At 43.2% G+C, this 17,825-nt stretch overlaps 1 protein-coding gene across 1 annotated transcript; it reads right to left on the bottom strand.

The window, feature by feature from the left end:
• Positions 1-2,088: 2,088 nt before the first annotated feature.
• On the bottom strand, positions 2,089-16,697 carry LOC144533518 (calmodulin-1). Its single transcript, XM_078274929.1, has 6 exons — positions 16,590-16,697; positions 11,231-11,261; positions 9,937-10,080; positions 3,364-3,470; positions 2,939-3,074; positions 2,089-2,170 (listed from the first exon to the last, which is right to left on the bottom strand). The coding sequence occupies exons 1-6, from the start codon at positions 16,590-16,592 to the stop codon at positions 2,142-2,144; spliced, it is 450 nt and encodes a 149-aa protein (XP_078131055.1). The 5' UTR covers positions 16,593-16,697; the 3' UTR covers positions 2,089-2,141.
• Positions 16,698-17,825: the final 1,128 nt, after the last annotated feature.

Raw genomic sequence — 17,825 nt, 5'->3', positions numbered from 1 at the left:
AATCAACTTAACGGCAGTTCCTATTGGCTCGGCCGAGCTACAGGGAGGGCTGTGGAAGGCGGAGGACATTAGTTTGCCTGGTTTTCTTCAAAAACAAACACTATGGCTGTAATTAAGGGATGACAGACAAACTTCCCAGTTACTGGCAGCATTTAGGCAGTGTTTCCCCTCCTGCTTCTTGTTGCACACTTCTCCACTTCCCTTCCTGAACTTCAGTTGATTTGATTAATGCCGGGAAACTTCCACAGTTGGTAAATGGCACCTCATTTTAAAAAAAAAAGTAAGATCTACAGAGATAATGAGTGTATGAGGAATGCTGAGAATGTTCTGTTTTTCCCCCTGAAAGCAGAACCACGCCCCATCTCTGTGTAAAAAGAACAAGAAGGTGTGTGTATATGCCTATGTTAGGGCTATGATTAAGGGAAGTGCTCGCTTCATGCTGTAGGTGGGTGGAGAGCTGTCTCAGGCTATCTTTGCTCCTTTCCAAACATGGTCAAATTACAGTCTAAAGATATTAAAACACTGCAGCTTTTACTCGACTTTTAAGGTGTCGGAGGCATGGCGGAGACCTTCCTGTCCTGTCCTCTGTGTGCTTTTTAAAAGTGCACACGGCAGTAGCGTTGTGGCCTGGTTTGCCTTACTAGGACAAGCCAACATGGAGTCATCAGCAGAAGCAGGAGGGTTTATTCAAACTCCCACTTGCCTTTTAAAAAAATTAAAAAAACACACAACATCCCAGTTACAGCATGCTCCTGTCGCCTAGCAACCGACTGGGTCTTGAGAGAGAAGAGAGGCGTCATAGATGTGTATGCATATCCACTGCTGAGCGCGAGAGCAAACACACTCTGCTGCCTCTCCCTCCTGTTTTCAGCTCACTCCCTCCACAACCTCACCGCCATGTAACGGAGCAACGTATTACACACTGCGAGTCCTGCCTCTGCTGAAAAATCACCCAATGACACTGCACATGGGAGAACCATGCTTATAATCATTTATTGACCCATTTGTCTAGTCGGAGAAGAACATACTCATTTGTTAAGCTGTCTTTACAGATCATTTTCACAATCAACCATAATAAAAATGACATAAGACATGATAAAGTTCATGGTCTTTTATTTGAAAAAAAAAATAAAATAAAGACTAGCATGTACAACTTGGAATGAATGTAAACTGAACTCAGATGAAGAGTTGCAAAGAACTGGTGTGCTGACACTCCTAACAGCATGCGCTGAGAACACAGTACACCCCTCACTTGAGTCAAGAAACAGAAGAAGAAAAAGTGAAGGCCAGTGATTCTCTCTTGCAAGAAAAGAGGACGGACACTCCATCTTAGCGAAAAAAAGAAAAAGAAAAGAAAAGTAGAAAGCTCACCGTAAGACTCTTTAAGTTCCCCCCCTCCTTTTAAAAAGGGCAGGACGCACAACTACTAAGATGACCGTCCAAATAACATAACAAAAACAAAAGAACATGCCAAACATTTGAAAATGTATTTTTTGTACATCGTTTTTTTTCTCTAGCATACAATTAAGTCCCATTCCACTTTAACGCTTGAGTTAGAACCTGGTATACTCTCTCATCTTAACAGTACAGGGTTCCTCTCCAAATACAAAAAAACTGTACCAAACCAACAAGAGGACAGCTTATAGTGGAATCAGCACGCTCTGGTAGCCCGGAGGAGGGATGGGGATGGGGGGGGGGGGGCGCAGGGAGGTTAGTGCTCCGGTCTCAAGCTGCATGCATGAAGAACAGAAAACAGAGAGAGAAAGAAGAGATGGCCAGCCCAGACATTCACCACTAGTAAATGGAACTGGTAGGAGTTCGCAAAATGCGTTTGCCTTAAGTCTGAAGGTTGTAGTTACAGGGTGTGTTGTTATTATTTTTACTTGTTAAGTACTGATGCTAAACTGATCTCCAGGGGGAGGGGACAGGATCACTAACCATCATTTTCATGCAGTTATTTTTGTATATTTTTTTTATATTTTTCCTGTGTGGACAGAAGGATATTTCATTTCAACATTCAATTATTTTCTATACAGAAACAGTATGAATAAATGAACATTATTTTTTTTCCAAGAGGTAAGTAAAACATTTTGATTCCTTTTTTTTTCTTCTAAGAGGGGACAGGACGGGGTGGGCAAGCCTCACTTTGCAGTCATCATCTGTACAAACTCTGCAGAGAGACAAAGAGAGGACAGAAGACAATAAGGACATCAGCTTTAAGGCTTTGGCACAGCCAGTTGCCAGGAAGAGCAGTCACCTGCTAAATCGTTTAATGCTTTATTCATGTTTTAATCAACTTGAACAGGTTCAGAACACACATCCTAATTAGTGTCCCCTTTCTAAAACGGCTTCCATGTTCATCTCATTAAACCCATTTGACTAGAAAAAGCTCTTGCTTTGTGCTTACAGTTGTGGATGGCGATATGCACGTGCACATAGAAAATAGAAAAATAAATAAGAGAAGACGTTCATTGTCTGCTGAGTACATATTCTGTCTGTGGTACAATGGGGAGTATAGAAGTGGGGCACTTTTCAGCTAAGACTTTTGACCTGTTCATAACATATCAACAGCCTTCTAGAAAATGAGCGCAGTCTCTCGTGCCAGGGAGCGACAGTAGGGGGAAGGGGGAGCAAGAAAAAGAGTGGAAAGGCTTCTGGCACACTGATGATAATTCAGAAGGATGACTTTCTCCCATCTCTGTTTCAGCAGGCTCCAACTATAGCCCCTATCTAATAACTATTATTATATGTGGCTGGCTTGTCTTGTCAGTTGCCCTCAGAGAAATACACAGCTTGGAAAATGAAGTGCTCTGGTCCCCCTTGTTTAATAAAAGCTTAACACCGTGGCCTAGAAACTAAAGCTATTTGTGCACCATGGCATTTTAGTACGCGCTTCCTTTTTCCTTTTTTTTTTTTTTTACAACCGTCTTTATCTTACCTTCGTAGTTGACCTGTCCGTCTCCGTCAATGTCTGCTTCTCTGATCATCTCGTCCACCTCCTCGTCCGTTAGCTTCTCTCCCAAGTTCGTCATGACGTGACGGAGCTCTGCAGCGCTGATGTAGCCATTTCCGTCCTGGAAACATGCGCCATGGGACCAAATGTGTGAAACAGAAAACTCCCACAGGCTCACTGGTGGAGGTAACAATTCCCACCAGATTGATAAATTAAGGTGCAAGACAAAAACTCTTATTTACCACTAGCCTGGCATGTCTTAAGCTTTAGTTATCTCACCTGTGAGTCATCACGCTTATTTAAAAAGACTTGACTTCTTGCTCCACATAAATATAAAATAAAAAAGAGCTAAAACTTTAGTTTGCCAAGCATAGAAACTGTTTTTTTTTTTTTTTTAAACCTTTATTTACCTTGTCGAATACCCGGAAAGCCTCACGGATCTCCTCCTCGCTGTCTGTGTCCTTCATTTTTCTGGCCATCATGGTCAGGAACTCTGGGAAGTCGATGGTTCCATTACCTGGAAAAGGGCGATCAATGAGGCACATTTAATCAGCAAAAATTGCAATTACCTAAAAGCAAACTTAACATAATTGAACCCATCATTTAGCTGATTAAAAGCAACTGAAATATTCAGAGAGGACTGGAGGACTTAATATTCTTTCAGTCCTACAGTCCTCTTCTTTCCCCCTCCTGTGTATGCCACTAGCATGTACTTACTACGGACCATAACTTCTCTCCAGAGGCGTACCTATCAGTGACGGTGCAACTTGAGACATTAGTAATCGCAGAGAGAAGAGCAGCACTAAAAATCATTTTAGTAAACACCTTGCTTCCTGTGATAAACTGGCTCAGAGGAAGGGGTGTGTGTTTCCCTTTTCTTCCTCAGGGAAGCCCTGGGAAGATGTTGCATATGTTATACACAGTGCAGCAGGATTTTTTTTTTGGGGGGGGGGGAATGGCCAGTCATCCATAATGTAGACATATAGTATACTTTGTAGCTTGGCCTTCAAGGAGCCTGGATAAACCAAAGGCTCCTCTCTCCGGGTGCCTCTTGTCAGAAACACTGGCTGGAGGGGAAAGGAGAAGGCCAACATTCAGATGCTCCCTCCCTCATGTCCACTTCTTTCCACCCTTAAGTCCTTTTTTTGGTCCCTCTTTCCCTTCAACGTTGACGACACTGTGTTTTCTGGTGCTAATGACAGCTGCTGTGCTGGTGGCGCATGTACGTATGCGTGCAGTTGGATCAATATCTCTGTTACCCTTGTCAAGACTGGATTAGTAGGGGATCAGACCCTCTTGACGGAGGAAGGATCTGTGGGGAACTCAGTGGCTCACCAACTGCAACCACAGGAGGGAGGATGGGAGTGGTTGGTGGGGAATCTAATGGCAAGGCGAGGCTTGCTTTTATGTGGACTTGGAGATGTTGGGAGTGTGGGCGGTGTATTATAATTAAAAACTGACAAAACAAAATGCCAGGGGATTGAAGAGGAGGTCAGGGACACCGAGGGCAAAGTACCCGAGAGGATTAGCCCTGGGGTGGGATGGATGGGGCAGAGGGATTGTACGCAGATTAACCAATGACAGAGCACGCCTCAGAGAGTGCGATAGAGAGAGAACAAGGGACTCAAGCGTGAGAATGGATGTGTGTGTGGAACGAAAAGGAATGCAGTAATGTGATGGGGCAGATGGTGATCTCATAGCTCGGGGTAACAATCTAAGGACCGGTTATCTAACACACAGAGGCAGCCAGCAGCACCGAGGGAACACTGGGGGTTGGGAGGTTGTCACAGTCTTGGAGAAGGGCAGGACTGCAACTGGAAAACCATCATCTGAGGGGGACAATGACTAGAGCAGAAAGGCAGCAGCCCTCGAGTGATATCTGCTTAACTGCACCTCAAGCCAGCTGCTGCGGTGGAGGAGGGGGGGGGGAGGATGAATGCAAGGAGGGATGAAGATACGGTGGATGGCAGGCGGGAAGAGATAGAAAATGGTGGGAGGGAAAGAGAGAGGAAAAAAAGAGAGGGAGGGAGTGAGTGGGCGGTAGATAGGGAGATGGAGATGAGGGAGCTGTGAAGAGGAGAGAATATATGGAGTGAACCGAGTGGGAGATGGTGCGATTACACATAAGAGGTGCTGACGCAAACTATCGAAGGCTGAGGCTTCTCGGCGCACTTGTATGTGTGCGTGTGTGGTCATCGTTTTTCCTGCATCATAAAGCCAACTTCCATCCCGGTGATAAGAATCAAAATGTAGAGTTGTGTAATGATGACGGCTGATTCAGTTATTTAATCCATATTTAAATTGTTTTTATCTTTTTCCTTTTACATATTTGAGTTAAGCATGGTCTGTTATATGCCAGGAATATGGAAGGCTCCTGTATCCTTTCAAGCACGTTTGGCTAGCTTGCTTCCCGATCTGTGTGGTTGTAAGATTAACAGCGAGAATTTCATTTGATACTGTAACCCACACTGTTCATAAATTGCGGTCTGGCTTTTACAATCAAATAGCCAAGACACTATTTCTTTTAACAGCTCTCTGTCTGGCACAAGCCTTCCATTCATTGGAATACTTTGCCACGGCCTCCTTGTTTGGTAAATAAAGCTGATTTTCAATGGGGCCAGCTGACATCCCATGGCTGCCGATTTGGGTACGGGATGTGCAAAGCACAGAGAGGCCTTATGTAACCACTTTTATTTTCCATTACTAGCTTCATTGCTGTCTGACCTAGATTGCATCAGCCAAGGGAGGCAGAGGCAGAACAAGGGGATGTTAGTGATGGTGTGTGTGTGTGTGTGTGTACGCTTGCTCTTGGGTGCAACTGAGGGGGAGGGGGGAAGAGTGCTGTGGATGGTGGGAGGACGTTTCAATAAAAAGGGGCAGCCAAGCTGCGGTGCAATCGATTTCTCCTGATCAATGCATTCCCATTTACAAAATCCTATAAGCTGACAGAGCACCACTGGGGTGAAGTTCCACTGACAGCTAACAGCCTCGACTCTACTGCCCAAGGACGGTCAGCTTGGGACCTACTAGCCAACTTCTCTGACTCCTGTCTCTGTTTTTCTGTCTTTCATTCTCTCTTTAAATCACTCACAGTGCCTTGGAGAGACCCACTGCAGTGGAGGACGTGGTGAACCTCTGTTCACGTGGTGAATAAATCATGGCACTCAGCATGGGTGCTAGCGCAGACAGTCTTTTGACACGTATCCTGCTCTACTCACAAGCACTGAACGCACCTCCTGCGCATTCCATATCCCTGACACTGTCAACTATGATGGAGCTGGACGCACAGTGACTAAACTGCTGACACAGAGAGACGTGTCATCTGAAAATCTGGCCAGACAGTTGGCTTGGACAGTTGGTTGGCAGTTGGTAGGAAAGGGAGGGAGGTGGGCAACAACACCACTGATGTGTTTGGAGATGGGGCAGTAATGGATGCTCTATTTAATCCCTCATGTGTTTTGTAACAGAGGTTTTTTTATCATTTAAGTCAAACAACTAAATGGTAATGTGGAATTATGGTTCTATTCCTCCAAAATGACTGAAAGTAATGGATAGATCTCCCAAGGAATTGTACCTCCTAATATTGAACTATAATTGGAATTTTACTGAAAGTCATTTCACTGATTAAAAATGAGGTGTGAGCGGAAAATGACAAGTTAAACTGCTAATGGGAACATAATGGCATCACCTTATTAACCTAAATATCAAAACACCATAGCCTTTGTAAAATGCGTACACAATTAACAATAAATACATTTCCCCAGTAAATTAGGCCAAACGACTGCACTGAGTATATGTTTAGTGACATATATCACTTGCCCAGATAGAAAATGAATAACAAAATTGATGTAATTCACTGCTGTCTTTGTCATGCAAGACATTCCCGGCACACCATGATGAATCCACTCTTCTGTTTAGGATTTAGCAGAAATGATGACCGAGTTGTCTATTAGCACTGTGTATGAGGTCCAATCTCAAGATTTAACAAGTGTATGATGAAGTCTATAGTGTGAAACACACTAATATTAACTGTTTTGTAGAATACAAATGAAGCCACCTAGAATTTCCTGTGTCTCCGTGCTGGGACCCAGGCATATCCGTGACCGATCCCAGCTGGGGCCGTGTTCTGGCCTTGGCCAGAACGAGAGAGACCCCCCCGCAATGACATAGTCAACGCTGGCCCGACTCGTAACACCCCTAAGCGTCCGTGTGTGGACACCAGTTGCAATGGTTTATCTACTGTATCCACCCGGAGGAGCAGTGACTGTGGTATCTGAAGTGGTTTACTGGCCTGAAATCAGCTGTTCTTATCATATTTGATGTGTACTTTATGAGGGAGTGCGCCTCATACACAGAGCATACGTATATTACATATATCATATGGTCAAATCAATGTTGGTCAGGTTGTGAAAATATTATGCCGGTTTTTGTAAAAACCCTGATAGGCTACAGATGTTACTGTTGTTTTTATGCTTTGAAACGGCAGGAGACACGGCTCTAGTTACTGATTATACGGATCTATACATAACAGAACTGCATGAAAATAAAAGCGATACGGTGGGAAATGAATTATATTGAGTAAGAAATAACTGTATGTACTTAAGGTTTAGGCAACAACGCAACTTAGTTAGGGTTTGGAAAAGATTGTAGATGTTAAAACATACATTAACGTACGATTGTAATGAAATCGGACTGGGTGAAAATAGCCAGAGTCACCGGATTAGAATCCCATCAAGCTTGTTTGGCACTTATGGAAAGACTTCATCTGTAAGAAGGTTACGCCAGGCATAAAGCCGATGCTCGTCTGAGCCAAAGAGGCGTTTTGGGAGACGAGACGGACCAGAAATATCTGCAAGTTACTTAATGCTAGCCTAAATAAAGAAGCAAGACCTGGTGTGCAGAACAACGGAGCACATAGTGGAACGTGACAATGGAATTAGTCTATAGCAGTGTGTCATTGTCATCTGGTTCTAGGGCTGCTCGATTATGGAAAAAAAATCTTAAATCACAAATGTTTTGGTCAATATTGAAATCATGATTATAACACAGTTAGTCGTCTTTTGGAAAGATGTTGCAATTACTGAATAAAAAAAAAAAAAAAAAAATCAACGGTAAAAACACCTTGAACTGTAAAATTTCCCTTTATACTTTTCCCATTTTTTTTTTTTTCCCCCCATTTAAAACACAAGACAAAATAAGAGTTTACTTGCTAAATAATGTGCAAAATAATCGTTTTTCTCGATTACTCTGCTTTTGTCATCGTTAGGAGCCGATATTGTAATTGCGATTAAAATTTGGATTCATTGCACAGCCCTACCTGGTTCCATACTCAAATTTACAATTAACACAAAATCAATCCTCTGTTTATGTTTTATTATTACAAGGTTGTTTTTTTAAGATTATTTTTTCGGGCATTTTAGGCCTTTATTTCCACAGGACAGATGAAGACATGAAAGGGGAGAGAGAGGGGGAACGACAGCAAAAGGCCGCAGGTCGGAGTAGAACCTGCGGCCGCTGCGTCGAGGAGTAAACCTCTATATATGTGCGCCTGCTCTACCAACTGAGCTATCTCCGGCCATTATTATTACAAGGTTATAAACAACATGCAAGCTACGTGGTTTCAGCGATAGCGCTGTCCTTAGCAACGATACACCTGTGGGCAATAGTTGGCTCCGAGACACCGCGACGACATTATGACGGGTCGGGGATTCCCTTTCTTGCAAGTTCCCTCCTCTTGTGCTACTTGGCTGAATACATTTTGTTTCTTCTTTTTAAACTTGTTTTTGCAATGTTTGTGAGCCTACTGTGCCATGCGAGTTTACTGAGCCCAAACACATTGGCATTACAGTGCAGGCTACCTTCCTGTCCACACTTGCTGTAATAGGCCACGCCTCCCCCTCTGAGTCGCTGTTTTATGTCACTGTTGCTTCATGCCGTTGCATGTTTTTGTATCAGCTGATTGAAATGCGACTGATAACAGGTAATCAACTCGAATTAGAGGTAGATAGACTATGGATACTACTTTCATATTGGAGGCCTATTATTACTGCGGAATTCTGCTTTCCCACTACTGCTCTTTACTGAGCCCTTTATTAGCATCTGAGTGAATGTTTTCTTTCGCACCTATGGACCATCCTATTCATGTTTCCCAGTCACGCTACACAAAATAAGGACAATAAAAGGGCACCGTTTATACTTTATTATATACAAAGATTGTAATAATAATTTGTCATTTGTATTGTGTATCAGTCTACACACAGTGTAGACTGATACACAATATGAGATACTGTCAGACAGAGTTTTTGTTGTTGTTGTGAACTCAAGTCATTAAGGTGAAATTTGGGAGACCTATTCAGAAAAATACTAAAGTAGGCCTTAGAGTCCTGCATTAACAACACATTGTGCTTAAGTTAAAGTACAAGGTGTCAGCCTGTAATAACCTTTAATAACAAAACCAAATATGTTTGCAAATTGAGATTACTATAAAATACAAATAAACACAGACACACGAGTGTTGATGGAAAAAGAGAAGAAAAAAAGAAAGAAAAAAAGGTCATGTAGGAGGGAAGAGGTGGGAGAAAAATGAGGGAACAAACGATTGTTACATTTTTTTTTTAAGCTTTTCCATGGGTCAGTCACTTGACATGAATTAAAATACATAAATCAAATATAATTAAAGACTAAATTACAATAAGTAAATAAACAAATGCATTCCAGTGGCTGAAGGTTGGCTTGAGATTAGGAGAAACGAGGCTGACCTTCAGGTGGGAGGGGGAAATTCTAGGGGGCTTCATCTGTAAGGCTACTGGTGATTCTAAACCTCTTTAAACTTTCGAACCAATCAAGAGGCATTTGCTAGATCTATTTCTTATTTGGCACCTGATATGACCTTTTAAACAGGGAATGTATTTATGATCGTCATATCAGTAATGAGTAACTCACAGTTGTTAATATCATGGGTTAAGTCAAGTATGTGTACTGACCGTCAGCATCCACCTCGTTGATCATGTCCTGTAGTTCGGCCTCTGTGGGGTTCTGGCCCAGCGACCTCATGACGGTGCCGAGCTCTTTGGTGGTGATGGTGCCGTCACCGTCCTTGTCAAATAAGGAGAAAGCCTCCTTGAACTCTGTAGGGGGTGAGGTAAGAGTGAGAGGTTAGGTTACCGTTGCTATGCAGCTAACAGAAATGGGTCATGTTAGGGCACTGCAGTCAGGTCCAAAAAGGTTAATTGATCCCTTTGTGACTGAAGGGGCTTTGTTAACTATGCTCCTGCTCGTCTGTAAATTGGCCCACATGAGAGGGGACAGAAGGGAAGTTGTAAATGTGCCGAGCTCTGAAACCACACAGGGATATTATCTCATACTGTGGAAAAAAGGAGAATGGTGCAGAGTATTGGAAGCTGAAAACAGCAGACCGGTTTTACTCTGAGAACGTCTCAATGTCTGCACCAGCGTGTACGAGCAGGCTTCTAAACGACGAACCGTAACAACCCATCCAGGGAGGTGCAGGCAATAGTGAGCATTAGCCTTGGAGCCAGATGGGGTTTGACTGAGAAGAGTCAGTTTTAGTACAAAGGCCACATCATTTATTTATCAGGAATATCAAGGTGTCTCAGTGATCGAAACTAGTCATAGGTTTATCTGAAAAACTGTCTACTCACTGTTGCTTCACTGGTTTTCCTCCTGACTCATGACTCATGGCATGCTGTAAATGCCCCCCCCACCTCCCCCCCTTTAGTTCCTGTTCATTTTAGTTTTAGTTTAGTTGTTTCACAGAACATAAAAAACTAATTACATTGAAGAAATACAAAAATACAGGTGAGGGTGTGGTAGAAACGGATTATATAAAATCCACAACCAAATTACATAGACTAATGTAGACGTACAAAATCAAAAATACATTTTAAGTGTTAGTGTGCATAAAATTCATAAAAAATGTAATACATATAAATACACGTTAACAGTAAAAACAACAGTTCACTAAGAGTTATATTTTTGCCAAAAATCACATACATTTTGAAAAGCTAATGATCTACCAAGAGAGGGTGGCTGCCAAATCCTTCGATGTTCTGTTTCACACATGTTTATGCTCTCCATAAGTGACGTGCAAGCAACCACAACAGCTTATGGGATAAAGCGCCTTGCTCATGTGACGGAGGAAGTTTAAAAGGATAACATAGAGTGGAAGTGGTTCACCAGAAGCCAGTAAATATGTGAAGAAAGGACTTTGCTATGAGGGGGAGTAAAGGAGAAGAAACAAAATCTCTCTGTTCATACCTGCAATCTGCTCCTCTGTTAGTTGGTCAGCCTGTGGTTGGAATAAAAAGAAGGAGGGGGGTTACAAACAATGAAGTTTCTCAACAAGGCAACTATTCCAAATCCCAAACTGTTGCGTCATTGCATTCCTCATTGTCCCCCACCCACAAACCACCACACAGCTCAACACTGGCCCCAGTGTTCAGGGGTCTGTTGGCCCCAGTGCTAGGCCATCACCAGTGGCCTCAGCTGGAATCTGCTCTCAGGACTGCCAAGATTTAACAATAACAATAGCCCAAATTAACTACTAGCCCCATTAGCTAGCAGCCAACGCACTGGGGATGGGAGCATTAAGCAGTTAGAAGACTTGTTTCCATATTTGTAACTTAAGATTTCCTTCACATTTCTTTTCTAAATGGCATTTTCTTCTGTAAGCAGAATCATACCATGTCAAATTAATTTCGTCTCTGCAATAGTTTAATGCCAATTGGAGTTATAAAACTGTTATAAACATTGAAAGGGATCCTGATGAATATGGATACTTGGCTCACACTGACCGCAGAGACTTTATCGAGATGTCTTGTAAAGGTCGTGTTTGTTTCAAAGACTGCTAGAAAGCTACCACGTAGAGAACTCTACAAAAGGCACTGCACGAAATTACATTTCCGACTGATGAGTGGCTCCACGGGATTGACTCACACCATGGTCAAAAAGTGGGCTACGCCATGGCGGTCCACGCGAGAGCGACTGCTCGGCAACGAGATGCTGTAATCAAACAGATGAAGTGCTGTCTCCAGAGCAGGAGAGAATGCTTAGGCCAGGTTGGTTCAGGACATCTCAGCATGGGAGTGTTTTCCATGGTCATACCAACAGGGGGAAAAAAAAGGCCTGCTGGGTTGGCGCAGATTGGTCCCCCTCCTTCTCTGTTCCCTCTGCTTAGCTGAGGCTCTGTGAGGGCTGATAGCGAATCACACGTGCTTTAAATGGTTTGCAGGCGAGCATCCACTGCCAGGCCTTTTACATAGACTGTTCAAGCATCTTTGTGAAGGAGCTACTGTTTTCAAACAAATACCCTCAGCAGTAAAGTGTGAATACAAAGCTTGAGGCGCAAATAATAACTCCCACGGCTACCTCCCATCGCTGCTTTATATAAAAAAAATAAAAAAAGACGTCTAATTATTATTGTTAACAGACCACACTGACATCATTGTGCTTGGCAGCAAAGGAACACACACACACACACACACACACACACACACAACACACACACAACACACACAGCATTGTTCCTCAACACCAATTATTTCCATCCCCATGTTTCATGTGAATTAGTCAGAGTAACCAGTTCTGCCTCAAAGCAAATTCCTCCAGCCCATTGGTGTGTTTATGTGTATGTACAAGCAATCTAGCTGTGGATACTGCCAAGCAAACATCCAATAAAGTAGTCCTTGAGTCTCACGGCTGTGGAAATCGGAGCCTTGTAAAGTCAATGTTTGGAGGTGAGGTGTATTTAGTTTTGTAAATCAAGTCAGTAAACTCAATTGGTTGGTATCGACTAGATTGGGTTAGACTTGATAAGATTTAGCAGATAACACACTGCGAGCTGACCTTTAACTTTTCAGAAACAAAAGGCCTCTCCCTGTGGCTTGAGTAGCAGGCAGCCACGGGACGGATTGATCCAGCCGGCGAGGGGTTTCACGAATAACATCAGCAGCGCTCATACAATTAGCTGACGTTATTCAACGCTATTCTTCTCCCTCCCTGCACCCTCTTCCCGTCTCCATTTCCATCTCTGAGAGTCGGAAATGTCAAGGGACAAAACAGCTCTGCCGATGCTAACATGCCACCCAGCTTGACCGAGAGTCTCTTTCTCGTCCGTGTATTTCTTCCTCTGTCCCTCTCATCTTTTTTTTCCCCTTGTGTATATTTAACACTGTCTTTCTTTCTCTGCTGATAAGTCTTGCTTCCTATCTTCCCTTAGTCACCCTCTTTGTCATGCTGTGTCACTCCTGCTGTCTCTTTCTGTCCCCTGCTGTCTCTCCAAGTGGACTGGGTGTGGGGTTTGGTGACTCAGTGCTATGGATCCTCCCCTGGCATAGGCCCAACCTGTTGGGGCCTCATGGTGCTGCTGCACCACCAGGCCTACTACCGGCCCATCCCTTCCTTATTCCTCTTTCTTTCCCAGGTACTTGGACTTTCGCCAATACCAACTCCTCCTCCTCCTCCTCCTCCTCCTCCAGACCTTTCCCCTCCATGTGTCCCTTTGCTCTCTCTATATATGTAACATACTGTTCGGGGGAAACTCCCTGTGATTCACCATCCACAGAGTCCTATGGGCAGGGTTTGTTCACTGCCAGGCTTCCAGTCTTACAACAGTTCACTGGCATGAGTGGGTCAACCACTCCCACTGTTGCACGGGCAGCCGGCCACAGCAATGTGCTCCAAACAGGACTGTGGGAGGCAGGAGGCAGTTCACAGGGCTAGCGAGGAATACCTTGTGCTCTCAGTTGATGTCATATTAACCCATGTACAAACATACTGCATCGTAGAGCTGCAAAGATTAATCGATTAGTTGTCAACTCTCAAATTAATCGCCAACTATTTTGATAATCGATCAGTCGGTTTGAGTAATTTTTTAAGACAAAAGTAAAAAATCTTCCAGCTTCTTAAATGTGAATATGTTCTAGTTTCTTCTCTCCGCTGTGACAGTAAACTGAATATCTTTGAGTTGTGGACAAAACAAGACATTTGCGGACGTCATTTTGGGCGTTTGGGAAACAGTGATCGACATTTTTCACCATTTTCTGACATTTTAGAGACCAAACAACTAATCGAGAAAAATAGTCAACAGATTAATCGACTACGAAAATAATCGCTAGTTGCAGCCCTACTACATCGTTCACTGTTCACACCAGGTTTAATTTGATAGGGGACGCAAAATGGTGCAAGGGAACGCCAACGATTATCTTCTTCTTTATCAACGCTGTAGGCACCTTTTTTTTTTTAAATTGCTGATCTGCCACTGTGAGGCGCCCAAACAATTCCTGAAGTAGTGTCTCTACATTCACCAAGTGAAAGATGCACAAGCAGCTATCACTCGGACAGATGGGTGTGACACACATACACACACACACACACACTCACATACACACTTCCATTCATCCTAACACAAGCACAAACACAAAGAGTCAGTGCGGGTCGCACACTGCTTTTCTATAGCAGCACTGAGCTCCACAGAGCACTGAACGCCTCTTCTCTTTCATGCTGGACAAAAGACAGTGAGGCCTCGGGCCGGGCTGTGTCTGGAGGGGAGGAGGGAGAGAGAGGATGGGGTGTAAACAACACCAGCATCCCCACACCCTGTGGACAAGGCTGGTCCACCATATGGCATGGTGGTGGTAGGTGGCTGAGTACTCCTCCGGACCACAGAGAGCACTTTATCGCTCCTAGACACTGGGAACATGGAACATGGCTAGGTGTTGCCGCCAAGCATATAAATTATTCATTGCAGCGGATCAGATGTCCTTCCAGTTACTAAACATGCATCACCAAACAAGAGCGTAACAGGAATAGGATAGGGCCATAGTATGGTCCGACTACTTATTCAATACTTCCACCTCAAATGGGGGAGGCTGTTTCCACTTCAATGGCCGTATTGCTGCAGACAAGAGGTTTACTCCTGTGGATTAAACTTTTTAGGGATGATGATAGGCAGGCTAACTCTATAACAATTCCACTTCACACTCCAATTACTGCTCCGCGTTGCAACGTGAAACTGTATCGCAGCTTGCTACCATACATGGGATATTTGATCACAGCAGAGGGGGGGAAAGAGGTCTGCAGCTTCTTGACTCCCTTTAATGATCTATCAGGCTTGATAATCAATGGATTAGTGTGAAGGCCTATTTTCCACATCCAGATCACTTCCACTTGGTAACTTCTCCTTATGTGACGTAGCCAGTGAAGGGGCTCTGTTTCGTTTGCTGGTTGCAGATGTCAGTGTGTGTGTGTGTGTGTGTGTGTGTGTGTGTGTGTGTGTGTGTGTGTGAGTGCGCGCACACACGCATGTGTGTCTGTGTGTGTGTGTTTGTGTTAAGAGAGAAAGTGTGTCTCCAACATCTGTAATGTACATGTTAATATATTTTGCAAGTCACTGAGGCCTACTGAAACATGGTTTCACAGAGTACAAGTTGCTACAAAATAATACAGAACATTTAAAAAATATATATATAATGTATAGGACATAGCCTATATGCTGAAGGGTAGCATGATGGTCCTGTAATTTTCATATTTCACAATAGTTGGTATTATGTTGGTTTGGAAAAACCCCACTAAGCTTCACAGCTGTTGTTTTGGGGTGGCCAGTGTCGGACAACTCACACGGCTACCACATTTGCATAACATCAAAAATTTGCAAAGAGGCAACCAAATCAGCCGACATAACACAAATAGATAACATGGCCTAAGATAAACCCTCAGAGCCTGCAATAAAGGCGGAACCTCTTCTCATATCGGTTTTTTAGTAGCCTTTAGGGGCCAGGCGATACAATATAGCTATAACCTTGTAATTACAGGATATGGTCAGTTTCCGTTGCGGAACACTGACGAGATACAATAGTGCCATTCCCCACCATGGAACGGCACGGCTCGGCTCGAGCAAAGATGGTGCAACATAGAAAAAGGGAAGCCAAACGCAGCAAGGAGCGTCATTCGCAGGTTCACCGTGTTCAAACCGTGTGAACAGCGGAAACAGAGACTAAAACATGGATATCTCTTGATACACGATGCCTCTGATGGATAAATGTCAGCGAGTGGCTCACCTATGTCTCTAATAACGTTAGGCTTCCCAACACGCCTGAGCTCCTAAGGCGGATTGTAAAATGCACCCTAATGCATTTATGGCTGCAGAATTATGCTGTAACGACCCAGAATAGCTTGCTAGTTATTCCGATACCACTAAATCTAGTCCAAGAATTAATTCGATCTGCACCATGCAGCCGTGAACCAGCTACTTGGCCAGATATAGCCGAATACCCGATAACGCTCTATGAATTGCGCAGTTATGAGGAAATACGGTCCCATTTTGAAGGTGAACATCATTTCATACATAAATCTGCCATGACAAAAAGAGATATATGCCATAATATGGCTTCACGTTATCCCATGCACTAGCTGGAACATATAAAATGCGGTTTGCGGGCGTTTCCGTCTATACGTTAGCTTATACGCGTAATCTATGGCTGTAAATTGGTAAATAACGTCAGTTTGCAGGAACGAAAAAACAATAATCTAGCTACACCGGGTATACACTTGTAGAAAGCAGGCTTTCCTCAAATTAAAACGCGTTTTCCCACTACACAGAATGAATGACAATACATACCATGTCGGATGGGTTGTGTGCTTGTTGGTCTGTGGAGGCAGACTAGGAGTGTGGTCGTTCCTTAGATGGAGTTCCACTGGCGGGTTAGGAGTGTGTATATTGGCCGTGGCCAGAATGGGGATTGTCTGTGTATCCCTCCGCCACACTAAAACTGATCACTCACTTCCTTATTTCAATTCAGGGTTGCTGCAGCGGCGCAGGCCACCAGCAGAAGACATGCCAATCACCGCGGCTGAAACGCCTGCAGTGCATGGAGTGCATCCTTAAACTCATATTAAACTATATTAACTATATAACTGGGGATGCAACAACAACAACCAACAGTTAATGTTGTTGCTTAGCTTACTAAACTGTTGGCCTCTATCACAGGAAACAATGCCAGAGTCTTAAGTAATAAGGTTCACATATATATTTGCTCCATATCACCAACAGAAAGCCATCGGCTATATCCCACACTTTTTGGAATTGTACCTGAAATATGATTACATGTGACAAAAAATGCAGGCTAATTGAAAATGATTGATCTGTTTGTTTTGTGCACTAAATGCTGGAAACATAACATAACTTGCAAGAAGCAATATTTTATGGATTTTGTTTGGTAGGCCCCTTGGGAGCTTTTAGGCCAAGTTAGATTAAGTTGCAATAAAGCTGCAAATTAAAGTTAAGCCTAAATAGTTATTGGGGAATTATGGTTTACATAAAGACGGGAATTAACTTTGAGTGGGCAAAAAACTATATCACCATCCTTATCATATCATATGTAAATGGTACACTGACTTGTCTGGATTTTTAGCAGCTGTCACTTAGTTAGAGAGACTTTCTCCGTGTTTCCACCGCCTGATAACCATCACATGTCATATCAATATAAGGATAGTCCCTATCATGGCAGAAGAAATCAACAATCAAAAGTTACTGATGTGGAAGATGGTGGGCATTTGGCAAAATGACTATAACAAATAGCCTATAATTAGGAAAGAGACAAAAAAAACTATGGCTCCACACTAAAGTCTAGCAACTATAACTTTATTTGCAATAGTATTGCCATATGTTGCAATGTTGAACACCATAATCTAACTCATAGGATTGAAAAAAAAAATGCAGACTGTGCCTTTAAATTGGAGCAAATAATTGATAGACCTCTCAACTTCACTGAATATACATATATATCTTATTGTGAACTTCGTATTAAATAAAAAAAAAAAAATCAAATCCCAAATGGTGCGTTAGCTACCATCC

This window comes from Sander vitreus, chromosome 18 (genome assembly GCF_031162955.1).
Source record: "Sander vitreus isolate 19-12246 chromosome 18, sanVit1, whole genome shotgun sequence".
Lineage (NCBI taxonomy): Eukaryota > Metazoa > Chordata > Actinopteri > Perciformes > Percidae > Sander > Sander vitreus.
This window is presented reverse-complemented; position numbering and strand designations above follow the sequence as displayed.